General features: G+C 42.9%; 1 protein-coding gene across 1 annotated transcript in view; it reads left to right on the top strand.

Moving 5' to 3' along the window:
- Positions 1-22019, top strand: part of TRARG1 (trafficking regulator of GLUT4 (SLC2A4) 1) — a 70345-nt gene extending 48326 nt beyond the window's left edge. Inside the window, exons 2-3 of the mRNA XM_056559129.1 lie at positions 13554-13683; positions 16388-22019. Coding sequence (XP_056415104.1) covers positions 13554-13683; positions 16388-16398 — 141 coding nt within the window. The 3' untranslated portion in view covers positions 16399-22019. The remainder of the gene's footprint in view (positions 1-13553; positions 13684-16387) is intronic.
- The last annotated feature ends 585 nt before the right edge of the window (positions 22020-22604 follow it).

Raw genomic sequence — 22604 nt, 5'->3', positions numbered from 1 at the left:
TCCATTCTATGAATAATGCAGAAGTACTTTCGTACCTGTAACATGTTTGAAATGGTATATGTATTTTATATTCATGTCTTTTGACTCCTCTCTCTGGGTGGTATACTTAGAGGATGAGGATTGCACAGGTGCTGTAGTGATCAAGAGAGTGCATGCACTCGAAACGCGTCCATGTGGAGTGTGTTACGGGCTAGGTGGTGTGATGTTTTGTATCATCTGCAACTTTTAACTCATTTTGGAATAAAGCTTTGAAGTTTTAAAGGAATTGCTGGATCATCCACTATTCTTCTTTATTGCTACGTATGAAGCTGGGCCAGGCTTGGATCCATGCAAGACCAAACGGAGGTGAGCTTAAAACGATCTTGCATTTACCATTACATTACAGAGGGCCCTGCTTTTGTACGTACATTATGTAGCACATTAAAGGAGAACTCCAGTGAAAATTAACTTATCGCCTATTCACAGGATGGGACCCCAACTCTCTCTGTGAGGAGCGTGTAACGTCTACCAATAGACGCCACGTTCTTCATTCATTTCTATGGGAGTGACGATAATGCCCGAGTGCAGTACTCAGGTCTTTTCGGCACTCCCATAGAAATAAATGGAGTGCATGCCGCCTGCAGCACACGCTCCTCACTGAGCGCTGGGGCCCATTCAGCACCCCCCGCGATCAGTTACTTATCCCCCATCCCTTGATGAATATCTCCTTTAACTTATGCTGGGGCAGGGCTGTAGCTCCCATAAGGCGAGATAAGGTGAGGTGTGCTGCTGAAAAGGGGGGCACACTGGCCAGAGCTGGACTGGCCTTCCGGGATATTTTTTTCCAGAAGGCAAGTCTCGCAGAAGTCTGCAGAAATTTAGGATTTTGTTACTGAAAGTCTGCAGATTTGCAGCAAAATCCAATACTGCTATTGTTTTTCTTCGTCAAAGTATTTAGCAACAATGTAGCAACAAATCCTCACCAAAATCTGCTTTTTATATGAATTTCACACAGTATGATTAAGTACTGTTGATTTTCCACTGTAGAAAATCCGGTTCATGTAAAAGTCTCCTCACGTTGAATTCATGCACAGCATTTTGTAGGATTTTCAATCATTTTTAAGAGGTTTATTTTGCAGCCAAATGGTATACAGTATATAGTAAAATATATTTATTCAAAAAGCAGAGTGTTCTGAGGATGGAATTTTTCCACAGGCTCCTTCCTCTATAGGGCACCAGAAAAAGTTCATATTTTAAAACTTAAGGGGGTTGTCTGGCGAAAGGTGTATATATACATATATATATATATATATATATATATATATACTGTCTGTTATAAAAAATAAATAAAAAAAAGCTGTACATACTGTGGTCACGTGGTCAGGTGAACTCTGTGGTATTTCTGCTTGAGGACCTTTGGAGGTCCCTGTGACGTATGCTACCTATCACACTGTGTAACAGTGAATGACGGATGTTCGGACCAATCAGATTCACCCCGCCCCTGCCCATATAAGGGAGCATCGGCCATTGTTCGCTCTCTTGTTCCCGGGCTGTCAAACGAGCAGGATCTGCGCAGCTGTCTATTGCAGTGAGTTAGGCCTGAGCCTTGCGGCAACGGCTGATATATTCAGGATCGCAAGTGTATCAATCCCTTAACACTCTGCAGGATCACCGGACCTTATCTTATCTAAATCCGGACGGATCTGCAATAATTACCCTAAATTCAGAGACTTTAATTTCATTCAAGGTCCGCAACAATTGTCAGTCATTGAAATATATAGAGACTGTTTGCCTGAAACTGTTATTGTTCATTGGATGTACCGCAAGCATCTAAGTAAAGTTCTTCAAGTTAAAGTTCAACTACTTTGTGGATCTTCAGTCGTTTTTATATGTGCACCTATCGTTACTGGGAAGGGCGGCGATATGCCAGAGAATTACCTCAGCATACTAGCCCTCAGCCTGGCGTCACGAACTATAGGGTTAACATTAACCCCTCATTTACCGAAACAATGCCCAACTACCATACACCCCCCAAGGGCTACCACAATACCTTCCATGCTCCCCCTCTGTCTTCGGTAACCACCTTAGGCAGTGATTGACTAAATGACAATTCATGTATTGAGCCCCAGTCTCAGCTGTGCTTCTAGTTTTTCTGGGCCCAATATGTCACGTTGCTGCTAAGCCAATGAAGGCAGGACACTACAGGGACCAGTGATTGACGGAGCAGCAATTGACATTATGATCCCCAGCACCAGGAAGAGGAGAGCACTGGAGATGGGGAGCAACATTACTGCATGCAGCGGGGGGAGTACAGAAGGTATCTACAGCTGTTTTGTTTTTTGCTTGTTTTTTTTATACTAGAAAGCCTGGACATCTTTATTTTGAAAAAAAAATGAAAAAAAGAAAGAAAGAAAACTTCTACATCGAAGAAAAAGAAATACACAACATAGCGCACACCCACAATCTCTGCATCTCAAAGAATTTTATCTTTATTACACATATAATTCATACAAAAAAAAAAGCAGACAATACAATTAAAACCATTTAAAAAGGCCCAAATGGCCACCTGCATTTGGGCCTTTTTAAATGGTTTTAATTGTAACGTCTGCTTTTTTTTTTAATGAATTATATGTGTAATAAAGATAAAATTCTTTGAGATACAGAGATTGTGGGTGTGCGCTATGTTGCGTACCTCTTTTTCTTCGATGTAGTACTTGTAATTGATTCGTACAGTAGCACACCCTGTTGATTAACGGTGCTGAGCCCACTCATTTTTGAGTGTATAGAAAGAAAACTTCTGCCAGGCAACCCATTTAAAGGAAATATGTTAGGTCTAAGAGGCTGTGCTGAGCATGCCTCCTCCCTCCCCCACCTCTCCCTGCCTTGACTGATGGACATGCATGGCTCAGTGATGGAAGAGGAGCCCTTTAAATAAATAAATCAATTCAGGGAGGAGTGGAGGTGGGAGGAGATCTTTGTGCATTCGGGTACTCAGAACTGGGGTGGGGGTGGAGGTGGAGGTGGGGGTGGGAGGAGATGTTTGTGCATTCTGGTACTCAGCAATGCCTCTTTGACACGAGATCTGAGCCTAAGCTAGAGTTGAAAGATTCCTTTAATAAACAAACTCCATCAATGCTTGAACAAAATGGAATAAAAAACTGTTTAAACACATGGGGGGAGATTTATCAAATCCTGTGCAAAGGAAAAGTTGCCCAGTTGCCCATAGCAACCAATCAGATCGTTTCTTTCATTTTGCAGAGGCCTTGTTAAAAATGAAAGAAGTGATCTGATTGGTTGCTATGGGCAACTGGGCAGCTTTTCCTCTGGACAGGTTTTGATAAATCTCCCCTCAATGGTGTTCCTCACAGTGGTTTAAAAAACACTGCACAAATAGTGTGTTGTTAGTTAGTGACTATAGCCCCCACTACTGAACAATTCAACATCTAACCATTGCATTGTTTACCTTTAGTCCACTAAGGATGCCCATCTACATTTTGATAACCCTGTGTTTCAGCCAAACTTGCTTAGAATCTTTGGCAATTCATAGTAAAATGGTTTACCACTTATTTTAAAATGTTCTTTTTGCCAAAGTTATGCAGCAAGTACAAATGAAGTACAGGGTTAGTGCAGCACGTGGCATTCTAAGGTCCCATTCACACTACAAAATTTTGAAGAAATTTCTGAGAAATTCTTGCCGGAAATTTCGATGCTGCGACCTCCTATTGTTTTCTGTTCAAGTAATTTTTACTAAATTTGCCAAAGGAGTATAAAACAAACAGAAAGAAATAGCACAGGCGTGGCTGAAGCATTATTGTGTTTAAATGTTTAATAAAAAGGAATTGGTTCTATTGCATTCAGTCAACATATAATGAAAATTGTAGTAATTATATCAAATGGGTCTTTACGGCCACAAAAAATAAGCAAGGCTCCTCGAAATCTTCCCATTTCACACCATGACATGGTAATCTTTACCTTCCTACAACATGTGATTTCCTATATATATATATATATATATATATATATATATATATATATGCAACTCAGGTTACTCATACCATCATGACCTCCTATTGTTTTCAATGGGATTCTGCTGCGCACACTTCAGAATTTTCGTCTGTTGCTACACATGGAAAATTCACCATATGAGCCAATGAGGAAGGAGATCAACATGGTAGGAACAATTGTATTTTTTTTTTCTTTGTTTTTTTTTTTTTTTAACTGTAATTTTTATTAAGATTTTTTACATATTATAAACAAAAAAGACAAAAGAAAAAGCATAAATCACAAATGAAAACCAATGAAGTCATTAACCACAAACATTCGGCAAATGACATTAAAGAGCATGAGAATAAACTACTGAGTATCAGTATAGGTACACCACAAGTAGGCATAAGCACGCCACCCCTCAGGGTGGTTAAAACTAGGAGCATCTACGCTCCACCAGACATTAAACAGACAAACAAAGAAGTCCAACAGACCACATACACAGGGGAAAGGGGGGGGGGGGAAGAAGTACCATATAAAAACCACAGGAACAACACAATGTACAAGACAGAAAAGCAGTCCCAAGGTTCCCACACAGAAAGAAACAAAGGCATATGCGTACTGTGTTTATATCTTAATTTTTACGCAGGGGTAATTGGGGCACTATCAGCCTCCGACAAAGTCGGCAACCCGCATTGTGAGAGATATGAGTCAAGTTCCGCAGCTCGCTCCACAGGGTCAGACGGAAGTTGAGAAGGTCAGAGTAATAACGAATGAAAATACAGGAAATATCAGCAGGATGATGTGAAGAACACCCAAAGAATCCTTTAAGGCCAAGGGGGACCGAGTGGCTGCATGGTCCCTTAGTCGTCTGGCCAACATAGTATAGGCCTTATAACCTTTCTCATAATATTTCTGTTTAGTGTACAACAATTGCCGCTCAATTTTATGAAGGGTAAGCTCACCCAATTGGGCCCGAGCAGCCACCAATCACCTCAGAATTGAGAGAGAAGTAGAGGACAGCAGGAGGGCCTCCAAGTGAGCTATGCGCGCTCTAAGCTCCCGAGAGCGAGCCAGGGCATCCCATTTCAAACGTGAACTGAGAGCAATACAGTGTCCATGGAAAATTGATTTATGGGCTTCCCAGAGAATGGCCTGATAGGAAACCGAGCTCTCATTGGTGGAAAAATATTCAGTCAGACAAGCCTGAATCAACTCTCGGGAGGACAGAAGATTAAGCAAATATTCATTCAGGTGCCAGTGACAGTGCCAAAGAACAGAGGGTGAAGGGGAAAAGGAAAGAAGAAGACAGTGATCAGACCAGGTAATGGGCTCTAAGGAGGTATCCCGAAAGCATGCAAACCATTGGAAGATTGCCAAAAAAATAGTCAATACGAGTGTGTAATCTATGGGGGTGAGAGTAAAAACTGAAAGAACGATCCGTTGGGTGATTGATTCTCCAAAGATCGTACAGCAATGAAGCACAAATAATACGCCGGAAAAGCAAGGCCAAGCGCAACTGGGCAGGAGGGGTACTGGTAAGAGAATGACGATCCAAAGAGGGCGAGAAGACCAGATTAAAATCCCCCCCAATGAGCCACGCAGAGGGCGAATATTTATTAAGTCTAGCCAAAACTCTACGCAAGAAAGGAATCTGTGAGGAGATAGGAGCGGAAACATTACAAAGCAAAAGCGAAACACCCCCCCAATGTACCTTCCACCACTACAAAACGCCCCAGGGACTCAACATAAGAAGAGGAAACCTGCAGCGGACACGATCTAGAGATGAGGATAGCAACTCCAGCAGCCTTCCTATCAGAAGTAGCAGAAAAGATCTGAGGATAGAGGTGTTAGAGAAATTGGAAGGATCCAGAGGGGTTAAACTATGTCTTCTGAAGGAAAAAAAAAATCGTCACGCAGCGTAAGTAGCTCCCGCTGCAAAAAGGTGCCATTGGGGGGGGGGGGGGGGGGGGAGTTAAGTCCCTTAACGTTCAATGCGACACACTTAACCATCTTGATGTGGTAGGGAGAAAAAACACTAATAAAGACTCACTCAAAAAGCCAGGAGGACCACCCGGGAGAACCAAATGAAGGGAGCGCCAACCGGACTGCCGCAGAAGAAATGAGAAGTACAGGAACCTAGGGGGGGAAAAAGAAGAACAAAGGGGAGGAAACAAGAAGGGGATACAAAGACAAACAGGACACACCATACAACAGCAAGGTGATTGAGGACAAAACACGAAAACAACAGATCACAAAGTGAACCATTGACCAATTGGTCAATGCAGAGGCCAAGACCAGATGTAAGAATAACTTCAACATGGATCCCAAAGAGATCCAGACCATTGTCACAGCCTCGGAGGGGGAAAAATGGGAGAACACCATCAAAGAACAACCACACAAAGAATTAACCTCCCGTCCCGAGGCCATGCATGAAAACTATAGGTGACCAAATATGCATAAACAGGTGAATCATATAAACAAGCAAATAGTATAGAACATATTCATGTAGCTGAAGTTAGAAGAGAAACAAAGTCCAAAGAATGTCCCGCATCTGCAGCCTAGGGAAATAAAGAAAAAAGAACAACACAGGCGCAGGTGACTTAAAGCAAATCAGGTGAGAGTCAATCCCCCACAACCTCCCCCACATTAGAATTCCGGAATCAACTCCATAGTCCGACTACGAAGACACTAACGGGGGGGCTCTGAGGAGCCGAGGAGGTTGATTTCCTGGAGGAGCCATGCTTATGGGGGCAAACAGGCTGCCACACCGGAGGGAGAGGAGGGGGGAGTGAAATTCCAATCTGTCATCTGAGGAACAGGCAAATCCAGCTCAGAACAGAAGGCAGGAGGTCAGCAAAAGATCGCAGAACAGCAGAGCATCCATCCCTCCTAGAATTCAGGGCAAATGGAAAGTTCCACCTGTAGGGAAATTGATGGGTGCATAAGACTACCAGGAGACGTTGAAGCATCTGCAATTTCCAGAGGGTGAGCCAGGAGAGATCTTGGAAAAATTGAATAGGGGCTCCACCAAAGTCAAAATTCCTCAATGTACGAGCTTTGGCCATAATCGCCTCTTTGAACTGGAAATCGTGGACACAACAGATGACGTCCCTAGAGGGACCATTAATGGGCTTGGGGCGGAGAGCCCTAAGGGCTCTATCCAGTATGATTTTATGAGAGGAGGGTTCGCCTAAGACAGTGTTTCCCAAACGAGGTCCTCAAGCACCCCCAACAGGTCATGTTTTCTGGATTTCCTTAGTCTTTCACAGGTGATATGACTGTGGTGATGCCTGATTCACTGACCATAATTATATCACTTGTGAAAGACTAAGGAAATGCAGAAAACATGACCTGTTGGGGGTGCTTGAGGACCGCGTTTGGGAAACAGTATTTGGGAAACACTGGCCTAAGATAAGGTTGAATATAGCTTCCAAAGTTACATGGAGATCCTCCTCTCGGGTCGCTTCGGGGAGACCCCTCACCCGTATGTTGTTATGCCTCCCCCTATTATCAAAGTCCTCCACATGACCAGGCAAATCACTGAGGAATTCCGTTTGGGAGACAATAGTAGACTGGAATTGTGCGATATAAGCCCTGGTAGAATCATGTGCATCCTCCAATCCTCCAACCCTGTCAGAGACATGCTGGAGATCCTGGCGGAGGGAGGAGATTTCCGCTTTACAGATGTCCTTAACTTCAGCAATTAAGGAGCGGAAGTCCTCTTTGGTGGGAATTTGAGATAAAAAGCTGACTCCAGTTGGGAGGAGCAGGAGAAGGAGCAGAGACCCCTGAGCACTCCAACTCCACATCAGACATAGTGTCCCACGGCATTTTACCATCCTGGGGTTAATGAAGCTCCGTAGTAGCAGTGTGGCCCCTCTGAGAAGAGAACTTCGGGGCCCAAGCGTTAAGTCTGCTGGTCGCCATAGCCCTTTGCAGCTTGGGCAGTTCTGGCTGAGGTGTGCAAACAGGATAGGTCTCAGCAGAGGGACTCAGAGGGGAGGCAGGTGGTAGGGACCAGTCTCCTTGCAGTGGAGAGGGCCCAGATGAGGTAGCCAACAGTGCTGGAGAGGGGGCCTCAGGGGTGAGAAGTCCAGCTGAAGGTGTCAGAGTACAGGGAGGAGGCAGTGAGTAGCCCTGCACCACCACAGACCAAGATGGCACCTCACAGCGCAGGGGTGAGTGCCGGGACTTCCAACAGGAGTGAGCGGAGAGCACTGCTTGGAGGAGAGCCCACCTCCCCAGATGTTACAGAGAGTGGCAGACTCACCGAGGCTGGAGGGATGGCCAAAATGTGCAAAAATCATGACCGGTTCTCTGTAAGCTTGCCCCTCAATGCACTGGCATACTGGCCTTGTGCACAGGGTTGGTTTTTTTTTTGCAGTTTTTGTGGGACAAAACACAGGAATAGAGGAACAGTATAAAAACATGCATCAGTCTTTCTTTTATATGTTTCCTTTATTTTTGGATTATCTGGAAAGGGTTCATAAAAACTGCTTATTATTCTGAATATCCAGTAATCTGATGGTCCTGTCAAGCTGTGTCATTCTCTTATATTCATGCTTACCTTACTGAGTTAACTCCTTGCTGCCTTTTAATAAAAACTGCAACTGAACTGACCTTCGCAACTACATATAAAGCAGTCAAAAGACATTTATGCCTCCTACACACACACTTTTTGCCTGAAAAAATGTCAAAAAAATTGACTTGTTTTATATTGTGCTTTTTGAATTTTCTAAAGCAGTTTTTTTTTTTCAGATTTAGTTATTTGTTTAAAAATAGTGTTTTAGTACATATATTTATTGGAAGCATTTTTCTGTGGTATTTTTCCTGTTACATTATGTTATATGATTCTTTGTGTGATTTAAAGATTTCTCATAAAGAATGTAACAAAAATTGCCAGGAAAAAACACAACAAAAAACAAAACAAAACACACAATGGCCGGTTCATACTGCATTTGTGTTAAATTTAACATGCATGTTTTTATACTCTTTAAAGACATCTTATCCCAGGGGTCCCGCCGCTGGGGACCCCTGCAATATAGCATACAGCACCCACCTGTTTCTGCTCTGGAAGCACTGGAAGGTCTGGGTCTCGACCACCGGAACGGAAGTCCGTGACGTCACGACTCCGCCCCTGTGTGGCATCACGCCCCGTCCCCTCAATGCAAGTCTATGGGAGGGGGCGTGACGGCCGCCACGCCCCCTCCCATAGACTTGCATTGAGGGGACGGGGCGTGACGTCACACGGGGGCGGAGTCTTGACGTCACGGACTTCCGTTCCGGTGGTCGGGACCCAGACCCTCCAGCGCTTCCGGAGCAGAAACAGGTGGGTGCCGCATGCTATATTGCGGGGGTCCCCAGCAGCGGGACCCCCGCGATCAGACATCTTATCCTTTGGATAGGGAATAAAATGTCTAGGGGTGGAGTACCCCTTTAAAGCAAAAAAAATGAATTTACATTTTTTTTTTTAAAGTATGTGTTCAACAAATGTTAAAAATAGATTCTGCTATAATCAATACTGATTTCCCCCCCAAAAAAGTTTTCCAAAACAAAAACTGAATCAAAACAGTATGACAAAATTGTAATGTGAATGTAGCCTAAGACAGATAGGCTTCAAAAGAAAATTTATCAGATTGGTTAAGGCTGGAATTCTACTGAGGATTTTTTTTGCAAAAACCCAGAAAAAACACCAATTTTCCCGCACAGCATTTTTTCAGCGAAAAAAGGGCGCGTCCAGATGTTAGCTGCAAGTCTGCAAAATTACAGATCCACTTGACATTTTTCAGTTTGTTGGTTTTTTTTATCCTTTTTGCGGTTTTCCGCAATTTTGTGTTCAGAGGCTTTTTTTTCAAAACGCCCAACATAACCTAGTTTGGCGTTTTTTGCGCAGAAATCGTGGCATTTTCCTCCCATAGAAGTCTATGGGAGAGCAAAAACGCAGAGAAAAACGCCATGTTGGTTTTAACTTTGGCATTTTTTCCAGCGTTTTTTATTCTTTTTTGGACTTTAGCGATCCAAAAAAGTGATGGAGATACCTTTTTTTTATAAAAATTTCGTAGGGTACCATTAAAAAAATATATAAAATAGATACAGTAGTGATGGAAAAAATTGTATTTAACGAAATGTATCTTTTTTTATAATGACATTTTTAGAAATTTTTAAACAGGGATCAATTTATGTGTGAGGGCAGGGCACTAAAAATGTAGCAGACAATAATAAAATTGTAGTGTGTGTGTTTTTCACTTTTGTTTCAACATTTTTTAGGTAGTACTACTACTCCCAGCATGGAACACACTATTCCATGATGGGAGTAGTAGTACCTGTACTAATTAACAGATTGCCCCAGGTCCGTTGCGATCCTTCTGCATAATGTATAGATGGGGCTGGCTGCTCTTCTATGGTCCCCTGCACTGCTGTATATATACACCTATTCATATTTCCTGCAGAGAGCTGTGATTGGCCAGATGGTTCCGGCCAATCACAACTCTCTGTGGGAAATATGAAAAGGTGTATATATACGTCAGTGCAGGGGACGAAGAGCGGCCGGTCACATCTATACATTATACAGGATGATCGCAGCGGGTGTCAGTATTGACACCTGCTGTGATCTGTCCTTAACTGCAAGTACTACTACTCCCAACATGGAGCATACTCTGCTCCATGTTGGGGGCTGTAGTACCTGCATTAATAGACAGATCGCAACAGGTGTCAGAAATTACACTCACTGTGATCTGTCTATTAAGGCAGGTGCTACAGCTCCCAGCATGGAGCAGAGTGTGCTCCATGTTGGGAGTAGTAGTACTTGCAGTTAAGGACAGATCCAGGCGGATGTCACTACTGACACCCGATGCGATCGTCCTATCTATTGCAGAGATGCGGAGCGGCTTTCTCCTGCGCTCCGCATCTCCACACTATATTCCGGCCAGTGATATGAATAGAACATCACTCATTCATATTTCCCTCTGAGAGCAGTGATTGGCTGCAACCATCCGGCCGATCCCCACTCTGGGCGGAAAATATGAATGAGTGATGTTCTATTCACATCACTGGCTGGAGTACAGAGCAGAGATGTGGGCACTGTATAGAACCACTCCGCATCTCTGCTATATTATGGACGATCGCAGCGGGTGTCAGGAGTGACACCCGGGGCGATCTTTCTATTAGTACAGGTACTACTACTCCCATCATGGAACAGTCTGATCCATGCTGGGAGTCGTAGTACTACCTAAAAAATAAAAAAAATTAAAAGAAGAGAAGAAAAAGTGAAACATACACACAAACACTTAGAAAAAATTTATTCAAATTTTGTTATAAAAAATAAAAATTAATTACATTTTTCGTTAAGTACAAAGAGGCCAAAAAAGGCAAATTCCACAGAAAGGTAAAAACGCCAGAAAAAACGCCAAAACGCAGGGAAAAACAGTTGCAGTTTTTCTGGTGTTTCTTCTGGCATTTTGTAAGCCTAAAAAATGCAGTGCAAAAACCTCAGTAGAATTCTAGCCTCAGGGTGCGTTCCCACAGGGCGTATACGCAGCGTATTTGACGCTGCGCAAAATGTATGGCAGCAGCGGGAAATACGCTGCGTATCCCTTGCTCACTATACACACAGGGCTTTCCGGCGGCAGCCCTATGTGTGTAGTGAGTTTTGGAGGCGGGGCTGTGTGCCGGCGTATCTGTGACGCGCGGCCCCGCCTCCAAAACTCACTACACACATAGGGCTGTCGCCGGAAAGCCCTGTGTGTATAGTGAGCAAGGGATACGCAGCGTATTTCCCGCTGCTGCCATACATTTTGCACAGCGTCAAATACGCTGCGTATACGCCCTGTGGGAACGCACCCTAAGGCTGATTAAGAGCTTGAGAAAGACTGCAATTGGGCAGTTGAAACGTTGTTCCTGATGTTGGGTCAAGAAATCTTATTCATCTTGTACCTTGGAGTGCTGCGGCTCTTTGTTTCTTGGAGTGGATGTCTATGGGACCCTGGACCCGGGACCTTTTACCGCCTGCACCCGCTACTCTCTTTGGAGGTTGTGCTGCTCTACCTATTTGTTTGTCTAAGGCTGATTAATATATCTGTACACTGTCTAGTCTAAATTTACAGTGTAACGTTTTAGTTTACACCAATTATAAGTTGACTTCATAATAGATAAGATAATGCGCCAAACTTGACACATGACATTTAGGCCACATCCTTTTGCTTATATGCCACTCCCCTCTCATGGTAGGTTATACCCCCTTGTTGAGAGGGGAGGGGGACACACAGCATAATAAATGTGTATCGTTTGCTGTGTGGCACAATCTTGGTATATATGGTGCAACGTAATTCTAAAACTTCAGGCATAATAATAATATAAGTGTGAACATAGCCTTAGACCAGTGAAGGTCAAAATTTATTTTTTGATCCCAAGCCAGAAGGAAAAGTACAATCCTTTCTTTATATTTTTAATTGCTTTTGAGTCAACTTCTGGCTTTGGCAAAAAAAAAATGTATAAAATACTGCCAGAAAAAACCTGCAGCATTTAAAAAACAAACAAACAAAAACAAACTGTGTGAAACAACAGCCATAGGGTGGTTTCAACCAGAAAGCTTCGAGTCACTTACTCACACCCCCTAAACATTTACACCCTTTTTTTAAATAAAGATCACGCCCACCTGACTATCCATAGAAAAGTGTAGATAGTCAACCAAATAGGAAAATCCCTATGTCTTGGGAATGGGATTAGTGGAGTAACAATATAAAAACATCATTGATGTCAGTGCACCAGAGGCTATAACATAATATATATATATATATATATATATATATATATATATATATATATGTATATATATAGGGGAATATGCAAAGCAGCTCATTACACAACCTTTTCAGGTAGTGTTCCCTGGTATCAGCTTAGCTCCTGTTAAGGAATATAAAAAGCTTTTTATATTCCTTTTTATATTCCTTAACAGGAGCTAAGCTGATACCAGGGAACACTACCTGAAAAGGTTGTGTAATGAGCTGCTTTGCATATTCCCCTACCCAGAATGCCTGCGGAGTGCTAAATGGCCTAACCTGAATCTCCGTTACACCTGAAGAGGTGTCCTCTCCCTGAGGAAAGTACTGACCCCTTTTATATATATATATATATATATATATATATTAGAGAAGAGCGAACTTACAGTAAATTCGATTCGTCACGAACTTCTCGGCTCCACAGTTGATGGCTTTTCCTGCGTAAATTAGTTCAGCCTTCAGGTGCTCCGGTGGGCTGGAAAAGGTGGATACATTCCTAGGAAAGAGTCTCCTAGGACTGTATCCACCTTTTCCAGCCCACCGGAGCACCGGAAAGCTGAACTAATTTATGCAGGAAAATTCATCGACTGCCGAGCCGAGAAGTTCGTGACGAATCGAATTTACTGTAAGTTCGCTCATCTCTAGTATATATATTAAACTAGGTTTTTCTAAAAATGACCACAGCAAAATAGTGATATGAGGCAGATATACTAAAAACTGCCCTATATACGAAGAAATAATCAAATTTGTAGACAACATTTACACCAAGTGCTACTTAGTAATGTTTCCTTTGCTGTTTGTTTTCTCTAGTCACGGAATAGCATGCAGCAGGGTGATATGGATGGAGCCCGGAGATTGGGACGCTTGGCCAGACTACTGAGTGTTGTATCTATCTTGCTGGGAATTGTCATCATCATCCTCTTCATTCTCAGTTTAACAGGTAAGAAGCGAAATATCTTCACATTTCTTAAGATTGGTCAGAAAACTTCTCATATTTAATTTAATCCAGCATCTATTTTAACAGCACTCATGAAATATGTAGTGATGTAGAGTATTTGTGTTTATTGCAGTTATGTTGACCAATGTCCATGCAGGAGTCAAGGCTAAATATAGCCCTAAGGTATTCTTTAAAATCCTCCCCAACAGATAAAATAGAGGGACAGTCCCAAAAAAGATGGGAGAGAGGGAAGTTTAATGGTACTAAGATAAATTCAGACACAGCCCTTCTACATCAAAGCTCAACTGGATAATCTGACAGTCAGCAGGAGTTAAAGGGGTATTCCGGCCAAAGGCATCTTATCCCCTATCCAAAGGATAGGGGATAAGAAGTCTGATCGCTGTGGTCCTGCCGCTGGGGACCCCCCCCAGCGCGCGCGATCCCCGTGCAGCACCCACATTCTATGCAGGACTGCAGCTTCACTGTCGGAAACCTCTGTGTTTCTGGGACTGGAGATGTGATGTCTTGCTACGCCCCCTCATGCTCCCTCCCATAGACATGAAAGGAGGGGGCGTGGCATGACATCACAGCCAGGCCCCCTCCATTCATGTCTATGGGAGGGGGCATGGCGTGATGTCACAGCTCTAGTCCCGGAAACACAGAGGTTTCCGAGACTGGAGCTGCACTGAATGCGGTTGTGCTGCACAGAGATCGCAGGGGGCCCAGCGGCGGGCCTCCCGCAGTCAGGTATCTTATCTCCTATCCTTTGGATAGGGGATAAGATGTCTTTGGCTGGGATACCCCTTTAACCCCTTAAGGACACATGACGTACTGGAACGTCATGTGTCCACTCCCGATCTATAACGCGGGGCCACGGCGTGGCCCCGCGTCATAGCGGTTCGGGCCCAGCCTCTAACAACGGCCGGGACCCGTGGCTAATAGCGCGCGGCATTGATCGCTGTGCCGCGCGCTATTAACCCTTTAGACGCGGCGTTCAAAGTTGAACGCCGCGTCTAAAGTGAAACCGAAAGCATGCCGGCTAGCTCAGTGGGCTGTTCGGGATAGCCGCGGTGAAATCGCGGCATCCCGAACAGCTGACAGGACAGCGAGAGGGCCCCTACCTGCCTCCTCGCTGTCCGATCGCCGAATGACTGCTCAGTGCCTGAGATCCAGGCATGAGCAGTCATGCGGCAGAATCATCGATCACTGGTTTCTTATGAGAAACCAGTGATCAATGTAAAAGATCAGTGTGTGCAGTGTTATAGGTCCCTATGGGACCTATAACACTGCAAAAAAAAAGTGCAAAAAAAAAGTGAATAAACATCATTTAACCCCTTCCCTATTAAAAGTTTGAATCACCCCCCTTTTCCCATAAAAGAAAAAACACAGTGTAAATAAAAATAAAAATAAACATAAATGGTATCGCCGCGTGCGGAAATGTCCGAATTATAAAAATATATCGTTAATTAAACCGCACGGTCAATGGCGTGCGCGCAAAAAAATTCCAAAGTCCAAAATAGTGCATTTTTGGTCACTTTTTATATCATGAAAAAATGAATAAAAAGCAATCAATAAGTCCTATCAATGCAAAAATGGTACAGTTAAAAACTTCAGATCACGGCGCAAAAAATGAGCCCTCATACCGCCCCATACACGGAAAAATAAAAAAGTTATAGGGGTCAGAAGATGACAATTTTAAACGTATAAATTTTTCTGCATGAAGTTATGATTTTTTCCAGAAGTGCGACAAATTCAAACCTGTATAAGTAGGGTATCATTTTAATCATATGGACCTACAGAATAAAGGTAAGGGGTCATTTTTACCGAAAAATGTACTACGTAGAAACGGAAGCCCCCAAAAGTTACAAAATGGCGTTTTTTTTTTCAATTTTGTCTCACAATGATTTTTTTTCCCGTTTCACTGTAGATTTTTGGGCACAATGACTGACGTCATTACAAAGTAGAATTGGTGGTGCAAAAAATAAGCCATCATATGGATTTTTAGGTGCAAAATTGAAAGAGTTATGATTTTTTAAAGGCAAGGAGCAAAAAACGAAAATGCAAAAACGGAAAAAACCCCGGTCCTTAAGGGGTTAAAGGGGTACTACCGTGCTGACAACTAATCCCTATCTAAAGGTTAGGGGATAAGTTGCCTGATCGCGCGGGGTCCCGCTGCTGGGGAACCCCGCGATCTCGCACACAGCACCCCGCTTTCATCAGGCCCCGGAGCGAAATTCCGCTCCGGGTCTGATGACGGGGCCCGTGATCGTGATGTCCCAGCTCCGCCCCCGTGTGATGTCACGCTCCGCCCCTCAATGCAAGTCTATGGCAGTGAATCAGTCATCACCACAGTCATATCACCTGTGAAAGACTAAGGAAATCCTGAAAACATGACCTGTTGGGAGTACTTGAGGACCGCGCTTGGGAAACACTGAACTTGAGGGCTATGGTTCAGAGGGATCTACATGCCCACAGGCTTGACTGTTTACAGGCACCTTATAAATGCTCTTGTTTGATGTATCACTGTCCACTCCCCAATCTATAAAGCTGTTTTTCAGAATCCATCACATCATAGCTCATGCCCCAGTAAAAAAAACTATTCACTTATGGATGGTGTTTTGCACTCCTTCAGAAGTGAGACTAATGCATTTAGCCTAATGCTTTCTTCAGTCATTTCTCTAATTACCATTGCTTACTTCTCTTCTAGTTTTCCACTAAGATTTGCTGATGATATGAGGCTCAGATGGAGATCCAGAAATGGCCTGCCTTATCGTTTCCTTCAATTTTTAACCTCTTCATTGCAAAAAGGCCCTTCTATTTTGGAGGCTGGCTGGAGGAAAGAACAGGCCCAGCTCTTCCCAAGGATTGCATGCAGCACTTTACACGCCCTTGGGAATTGAGAGAGATGCAGGAGAACAGCACAAAATGAGAAGGACTTGCAAAAAGGGGAAATAGAGAGATGCCTTGATGTTACCCTCCTATCATATAAACCTACAGATGGACAATTTTCGGAGGGGCGTCCAGGGACTGGCAATCAGGTGATAGCACAACTCCTTTTTTATTTACAGCTTTTGTATCAAAGGAATGAAAGCTATTGTCTGTATTAAATAATAAAGCTGAAAACTGCCATATCAAGGGTTGCGATTAGGAAAGGACTAGACTCTGCACCGTGCTGTGTGACCTCCCCCTGGTTTGGATGATGCTGCTTCCTTGCTGACGAAATGGAACAGGACTTTGAATCTCTTTTTTAGCATTTTTTCATGGGTTGTTTAAAACACAACATATGCAGAAAACTGCGGCTAACCATTTGCATGGTTGCGTGTTCTCCTTGATCAATGCTCCTCTTCTCCTTTGCTTGGCAGCAGTCTGTCGCTGTGATATTCTTACAAGTTCAGGGGGTTATTGAGATGGTTACGAGCATACTTGGCATTTGTAGGAAATTACTCAGATATATGCAGTAGCTACTGCTGCCATGTATTCATTCCTTAAAATTCAAGTCAAGATAAGAACCACCTAATATGCAAGAGATGAATCTCAGGAGATGGAAACAGAAAGGTCACAAGTTCTATTTCTTTCTCGCCTTTCAGTTTATTAGAATACTCAACCCAGTTATGTGATGGCGTACCACTAGATTTCTTAGATATTGATATAAAAACGAAATATAAGATGACTAGTCCACAATTTATTAACCCCGCAAATTGCAAATTATAGCAGCTGTGGGTCTTGCAACCAACAGTATCCCTAACAATCATGGCTCATCAATGATAATCATGTGATCGACATCTGATATCTCTATCGCCATGAAAGTATAGATGAGTTAACAAGCTACTAAAAAAAATTCTACTAAAAGTTTTCCAAGTGTCCTGGTTTATTTAAATGATGTAAGTTATTTTAGTTGCTGACAATAATTTAAAAACCTAAAACATATTCTCAAAATATTCTCTACCTCTTACATGTTAGAAGTGAAATATATTTCATGGAGCAAATATTTGAAATGCATTTTATCTTGTGTTGCTACTACTATGTTGGAGTTACAAATTACATCGGAATATCAACATTGCCAGGACAGGCGTTACAGTTAGAGTGAGCTTTAAAGGGGTACTCCGCTGCTAGACGGATAAGGGGTACTCCGCTGCTAGACGGATAAGGGGTACTCCGCTGCTAGACGGATTAGGTGTCTAGCAACTGAGTACCCCTTTAAAGCTCAGACCAACTGTAATACCTGTCCTGGCAATGTTGACATTCAGATGTAATATGTTTCTCCAACATGGTAGCAGCAACACAAAATAAAATGCATTTCAAATATTTGATGTCTAGATCTGATCACGGGGGTCTGGCCTCTGGGACCCCCCGCAATCTCTGTGCAGCACCCAGTGTTCTGAAAATTATATTCAGAACGTTTGGTGCGGGTGGCCATGGTCGTGATGTCATGCCTTGTCCCCTGGTGATGTCACACCACACCCCTTGTGACATCATGCCACCCCCCCTCCATTCATGTCTATGGAAGGGGGCGTGGTGACCACGCCCCTCCCATAGACATGAATGTAGGGGGCATGGCATGCTGACACGACCACGGCTGCTCGCACCAAGAACGCTGGGTGCTGCATGGAGATTGCCAACTAGGGATAGGGTATAAGATGTCTAGGGGCAGAGAATCTCTTTAAGTTACCTTTAATAAGTTTTTAATGAGTCATCTAAAATACATTTAGCACTAAAGGAAAAAAAAATCTAAAAGTTCTAAATATTTTATTGCATTATGATTTACATTTTTAATGGATCCTGCAGTTTGTTTAGCTATTGACACATAACGGTGGGATATATTGGAAGGAACATTTTCTAAATGGTATGTTCACACATTGAGGTTTTTAATTGCAATAATTGAATACAGAGCCAGGAAAGGATTTGAAAAGAGGAGAAGTCTCAGTCTTTTCTTTATGTCCTCCATTTATGATCTGTTCCTGACTTTGTATTCAATAACTGCAATTGAAAACCTAAACATGTGAACCAACATGTGAACAAAGGCTCGAAGCCACTTGACCCAGATTGAAATGGACATAAAACATCAATAATCAATGACGTGGGCTGTATTGTTTTATATTAAAATATTTTGCACGTAGCTGGTCAGTCAATATAAGAAATAGTGATGAACAAGTTTACAGATAATCGCCATTTTTGTCCTATGCGCTAGATATTACTTGTATTTTAGACATTCCCTTAATGTACAGTAAATCTACAGTATGCATAAAAAAAACACTTAAAGGAAACCAATCAGCAGATTTTATTATATATAATGCTAGACAATGCGTTATATATGCTAAAATCGTTATCCTCACCATCCCCGGGGGACTTTTTTGCCCCCAGGGATGGCAAAGATATTAAGTTAATATTAAGTCCCACCCGGCCACCCCGCAAGTAGTCCCCTGGGCAGGGACTTATACTTACCAGCACCTGTCGCTCCGGCCGTGGTCCCATCCCCCCGTCTTGATTGACGCCTTGCATTACCCCTCTGCTGGAGCAGAGCGATGACACAAGCCGTCAATCAAGCTGACGGGGCGGGGCCATGGCAATGGGGAGCAACAGGTGCTGGTAAATAGAAGTCCCTGCTCAGGGGGGACTTTATCTTCACCATCACTGGGGACAAAAACGTCCCCTGGGGATGGTGAGGATTACAATTTTAGCTTATATACCGCGTTGTCAAGTGTTTTATTTGCTAAAATCTGCTGATTGGTTCCTTTTAAAGGTTCACACAGCCTGGACAAAGCTAAACACTAGTCCTACAAAAATAACCTAAAAATTCAGCAAGTGATGTGAACGGAGTCACTTTGGCAGTATTATCTGTACATGTTAATCTTTTTAATTGTCACTATATTCCCCAGGGCCCTTGGAGGGCAAAAACAATAATGTTGACTGACAAATTTGATGTGTGCCAAGTAGTGACATTTATTTGGAACTCACGTCAGAAACACGTTGTGATGTATACCTTGTTTTCTTATATTTCATAAGCCATGGTGCTAGCAGTTGCCAAATAACTTCAACTTCACTGATGCCACTTATATTTTCCAGTACAGTGGTCCCACAAATTACCATATCAATTGGTTTCAGGATGAACATTGTAAGTTGAAGCCATTGTATCTTGAGACCATAATTCTATTGAAAACTGATAATTGGTTCCAGTCTTGCAAACTGTCAACCTAAAATAATGAAGATCAAAGAAAAAAATGACAAGATAACCAATAAAGATAAAGCAACATATAGTTGGTAGAAGCTATACATCCAGGGGACAAGTACTGGGACAAAAAGTGAGGGAACTCACCCAAGACTTCCACTGAAAGGCTAGTCCTGCAGGACTTCTGCTAATGGGAACGGTGTTCCTGCTGTGGAAAAAGTGCAGGAACTCAGTTCCCACATGTTCCTGCAGGACTTGAGCCCTCTATACATCCCTTTATACATATAAGGCAGGTGCTTCTTCAGGGTCACAAAGTGTACCGGAGATACATAATGGAGCCATCTAGTGTCCAAAGGAGCAGCTAGTCCTGATACAGGTAAAGGACAGTTCAGATACACTTCCAAAGAATAATGAATGTCGGCACTCACCACATCTTCCGTATTTTCTTCTTTATCCTGTATACTCACATAACGTATTACATAGGACAGGACGACACACACTGTTTGCTCCCACCTTGTGGTACCCCCCCCCCCATGTATGTCGTCCTGTCCTATGTAACATGTGAGTATACAGAATAAAGAAGAAAATACGGAAGATGTGGTGAGTGCCGACATTCATTATTCTTTGGAGGTGTATTTGTCAAGTTGAAGCTGTTGTCAGAGCACCACGCTATATTCCACAACATTGAAGGCTATTAGTCACATATCGGCGAAGTACAGGTCCTGGTGGGACGTAGTACCGGACTATTATCTGTTTCTGTTGTATAAAGAACAGATCAGTATTGCACTATACTGTGGGGAGGCACTACAGTGTATGTACTTCAATTATACATGGGTTTTTCCAGTGAAATGCCCACTCTGATTTGTTGGACATTCCAGCCATTGACATGAGCCATGGATCTGGAGTCTGGACTGTTTCTAACATTGTATGTTTAGTACAGTTTTGAGTTACAATGGTCAAGAAAAGACCATTATATGTTGAAAATATTGTAACCTGAAGCCATTGTAAGTTGAGGGGCCACTGTATTTCTATAATTTAATTTATAGATATGTGTATGTGTTCACTATGTAGCATTCACCATTGTCAATACTGAGTAGGCAGTCTTCACAGTCTTCAGTCGTCAGGTCACGCCTCCTCAATGCAAGTCTATGGGAGGGGGAACCACACCCCCTGCCATAGACTTGCATTGAGGGGCGTGGCGTGACATCACGAGGGGGAGTGACCGACCCCGCAGCGTGCAAACAGCATTCAGAACTAAATGTTCCGAACGCTGGCCAGTGGAGTACCCCTTTAAAAAGAAAACAAGGTTGCCTTTTACAAAAAACAGTGTCACACTTGTCCATGAGTTGGGTGTGGTATGGCCGCTCAGCCCTATTCTTTTCGAAGGAGCTGACCTGCAATAACAAACACAACCCATGGGCAGGTGCGGCAGTGTTTCTAGAATAAAAGAGCCATGTTTTTTCTACCTTTGTACAACCCTTTTTACCGTACCACCATGGTTACATTAGCATATTGCTGAAGGCTGCCTGCTCTAATGTATTTTGTGATGCCAATGTTGATAAAATATTTTGCCAAAAAACTGTACAATGTTTTTGTTTTAACAGTTTTACATGCAATGTGTAATAGATTCTCCATTGAAAAGTTCTATTATGAATCAGTAGGAGCTCAGACGCCCAAAACACAACCTACATTTAGAGGACTGTAGAGGCAATGCCCTGTTGGTAACTCCTATCATTTCTGTAATCACTAATCAGCAACTTTTTCTTGCTGATTAGAGGAGACATTTAATGGAGACATAGCAGGAAAGTATTTATGATGAAATGCGGTGCAATGCAGGTAGGGCATAACGCCATGAGACTAGAAGCTACGTGGCTGTGCTCCAACCCTGGCTAAGAAGTGGCATGGCCATTAAGCATTTGCATAAAACCCTGACAATTCTCCTCTAGTGTACACAGCTGACCTTCCCTGGATAATAAGGTCCTTCCTAGAGTCTTATATCACTCGATCAACAAACAGTAGCATGCAGGAATCCCACACTGACTCCCTCTTGCCAAATGACAAGGGCATGTTATAAGGAATATATATACAGAAATGTAGGGGAGGAGGTGAGGGATTGAATGCATTCCATTTTGTATTTTTGGCATGAACGAAAATAAAGTTTGACAATGCATGGGCTACTTGTCTTGCGTCTAATCTTTTGCTCACCTATAGGGTGTCTGCATTTAAGAGCTTAGTTTGGCCTTTATTTATGAGATACTTTTGCAGGATGGTCTTGGCAGCTTCACCAAAGAGAAAATGTGCATCGAGATGGAACACACTGGACACTGGCCAGATTTACAATATATCAATGGTGAAAAATGAGATGAAAGAATGAGCAGGTTGTGCTCCCAGAAGGGGAACATTCATCAAGCTCAGTTTCCTGCGTATTAGCAGGTTGTTTCTAATCCCACAGAGAACTCTGATCAAACCCAAGGAAGTCTAAGTTACCAAATCAAAACATCATTTTACAGCTCGCATGTCATTTAAAGGGTAGCTCCCACCATCCTATCTTTTTTTCTGTCCCTGCCTATTGCCAATCTATCCCTAACCCCCTCCCTGCTTTTAATTTTTATTTTTACTATATTAAAAATAACTTTTTTTCTGCCTAGTTGTATGCTCACTACCAGGCAGACTTCCCCAGCAGGCACCACGTCACTGATGCCAGCTGGGGGGGGGGACTTCCGCCCTTAGTTCATCTACACAGGGTGCCTCCAGCTGT

This window comes from Hyla sarda, chromosome 2 (assembly GCF_029499605.1).
Source record: "Hyla sarda isolate aHylSar1 chromosome 2, aHylSar1.hap1, whole genome shotgun sequence".
Classification (NCBI taxonomy): Eukaryota; Metazoa; Chordata; class Amphibia; order Anura; family Hylidae; genus Hyla; species Hyla sarda.
This window is presented reverse-complemented; position numbering and strand designations above follow the sequence as displayed.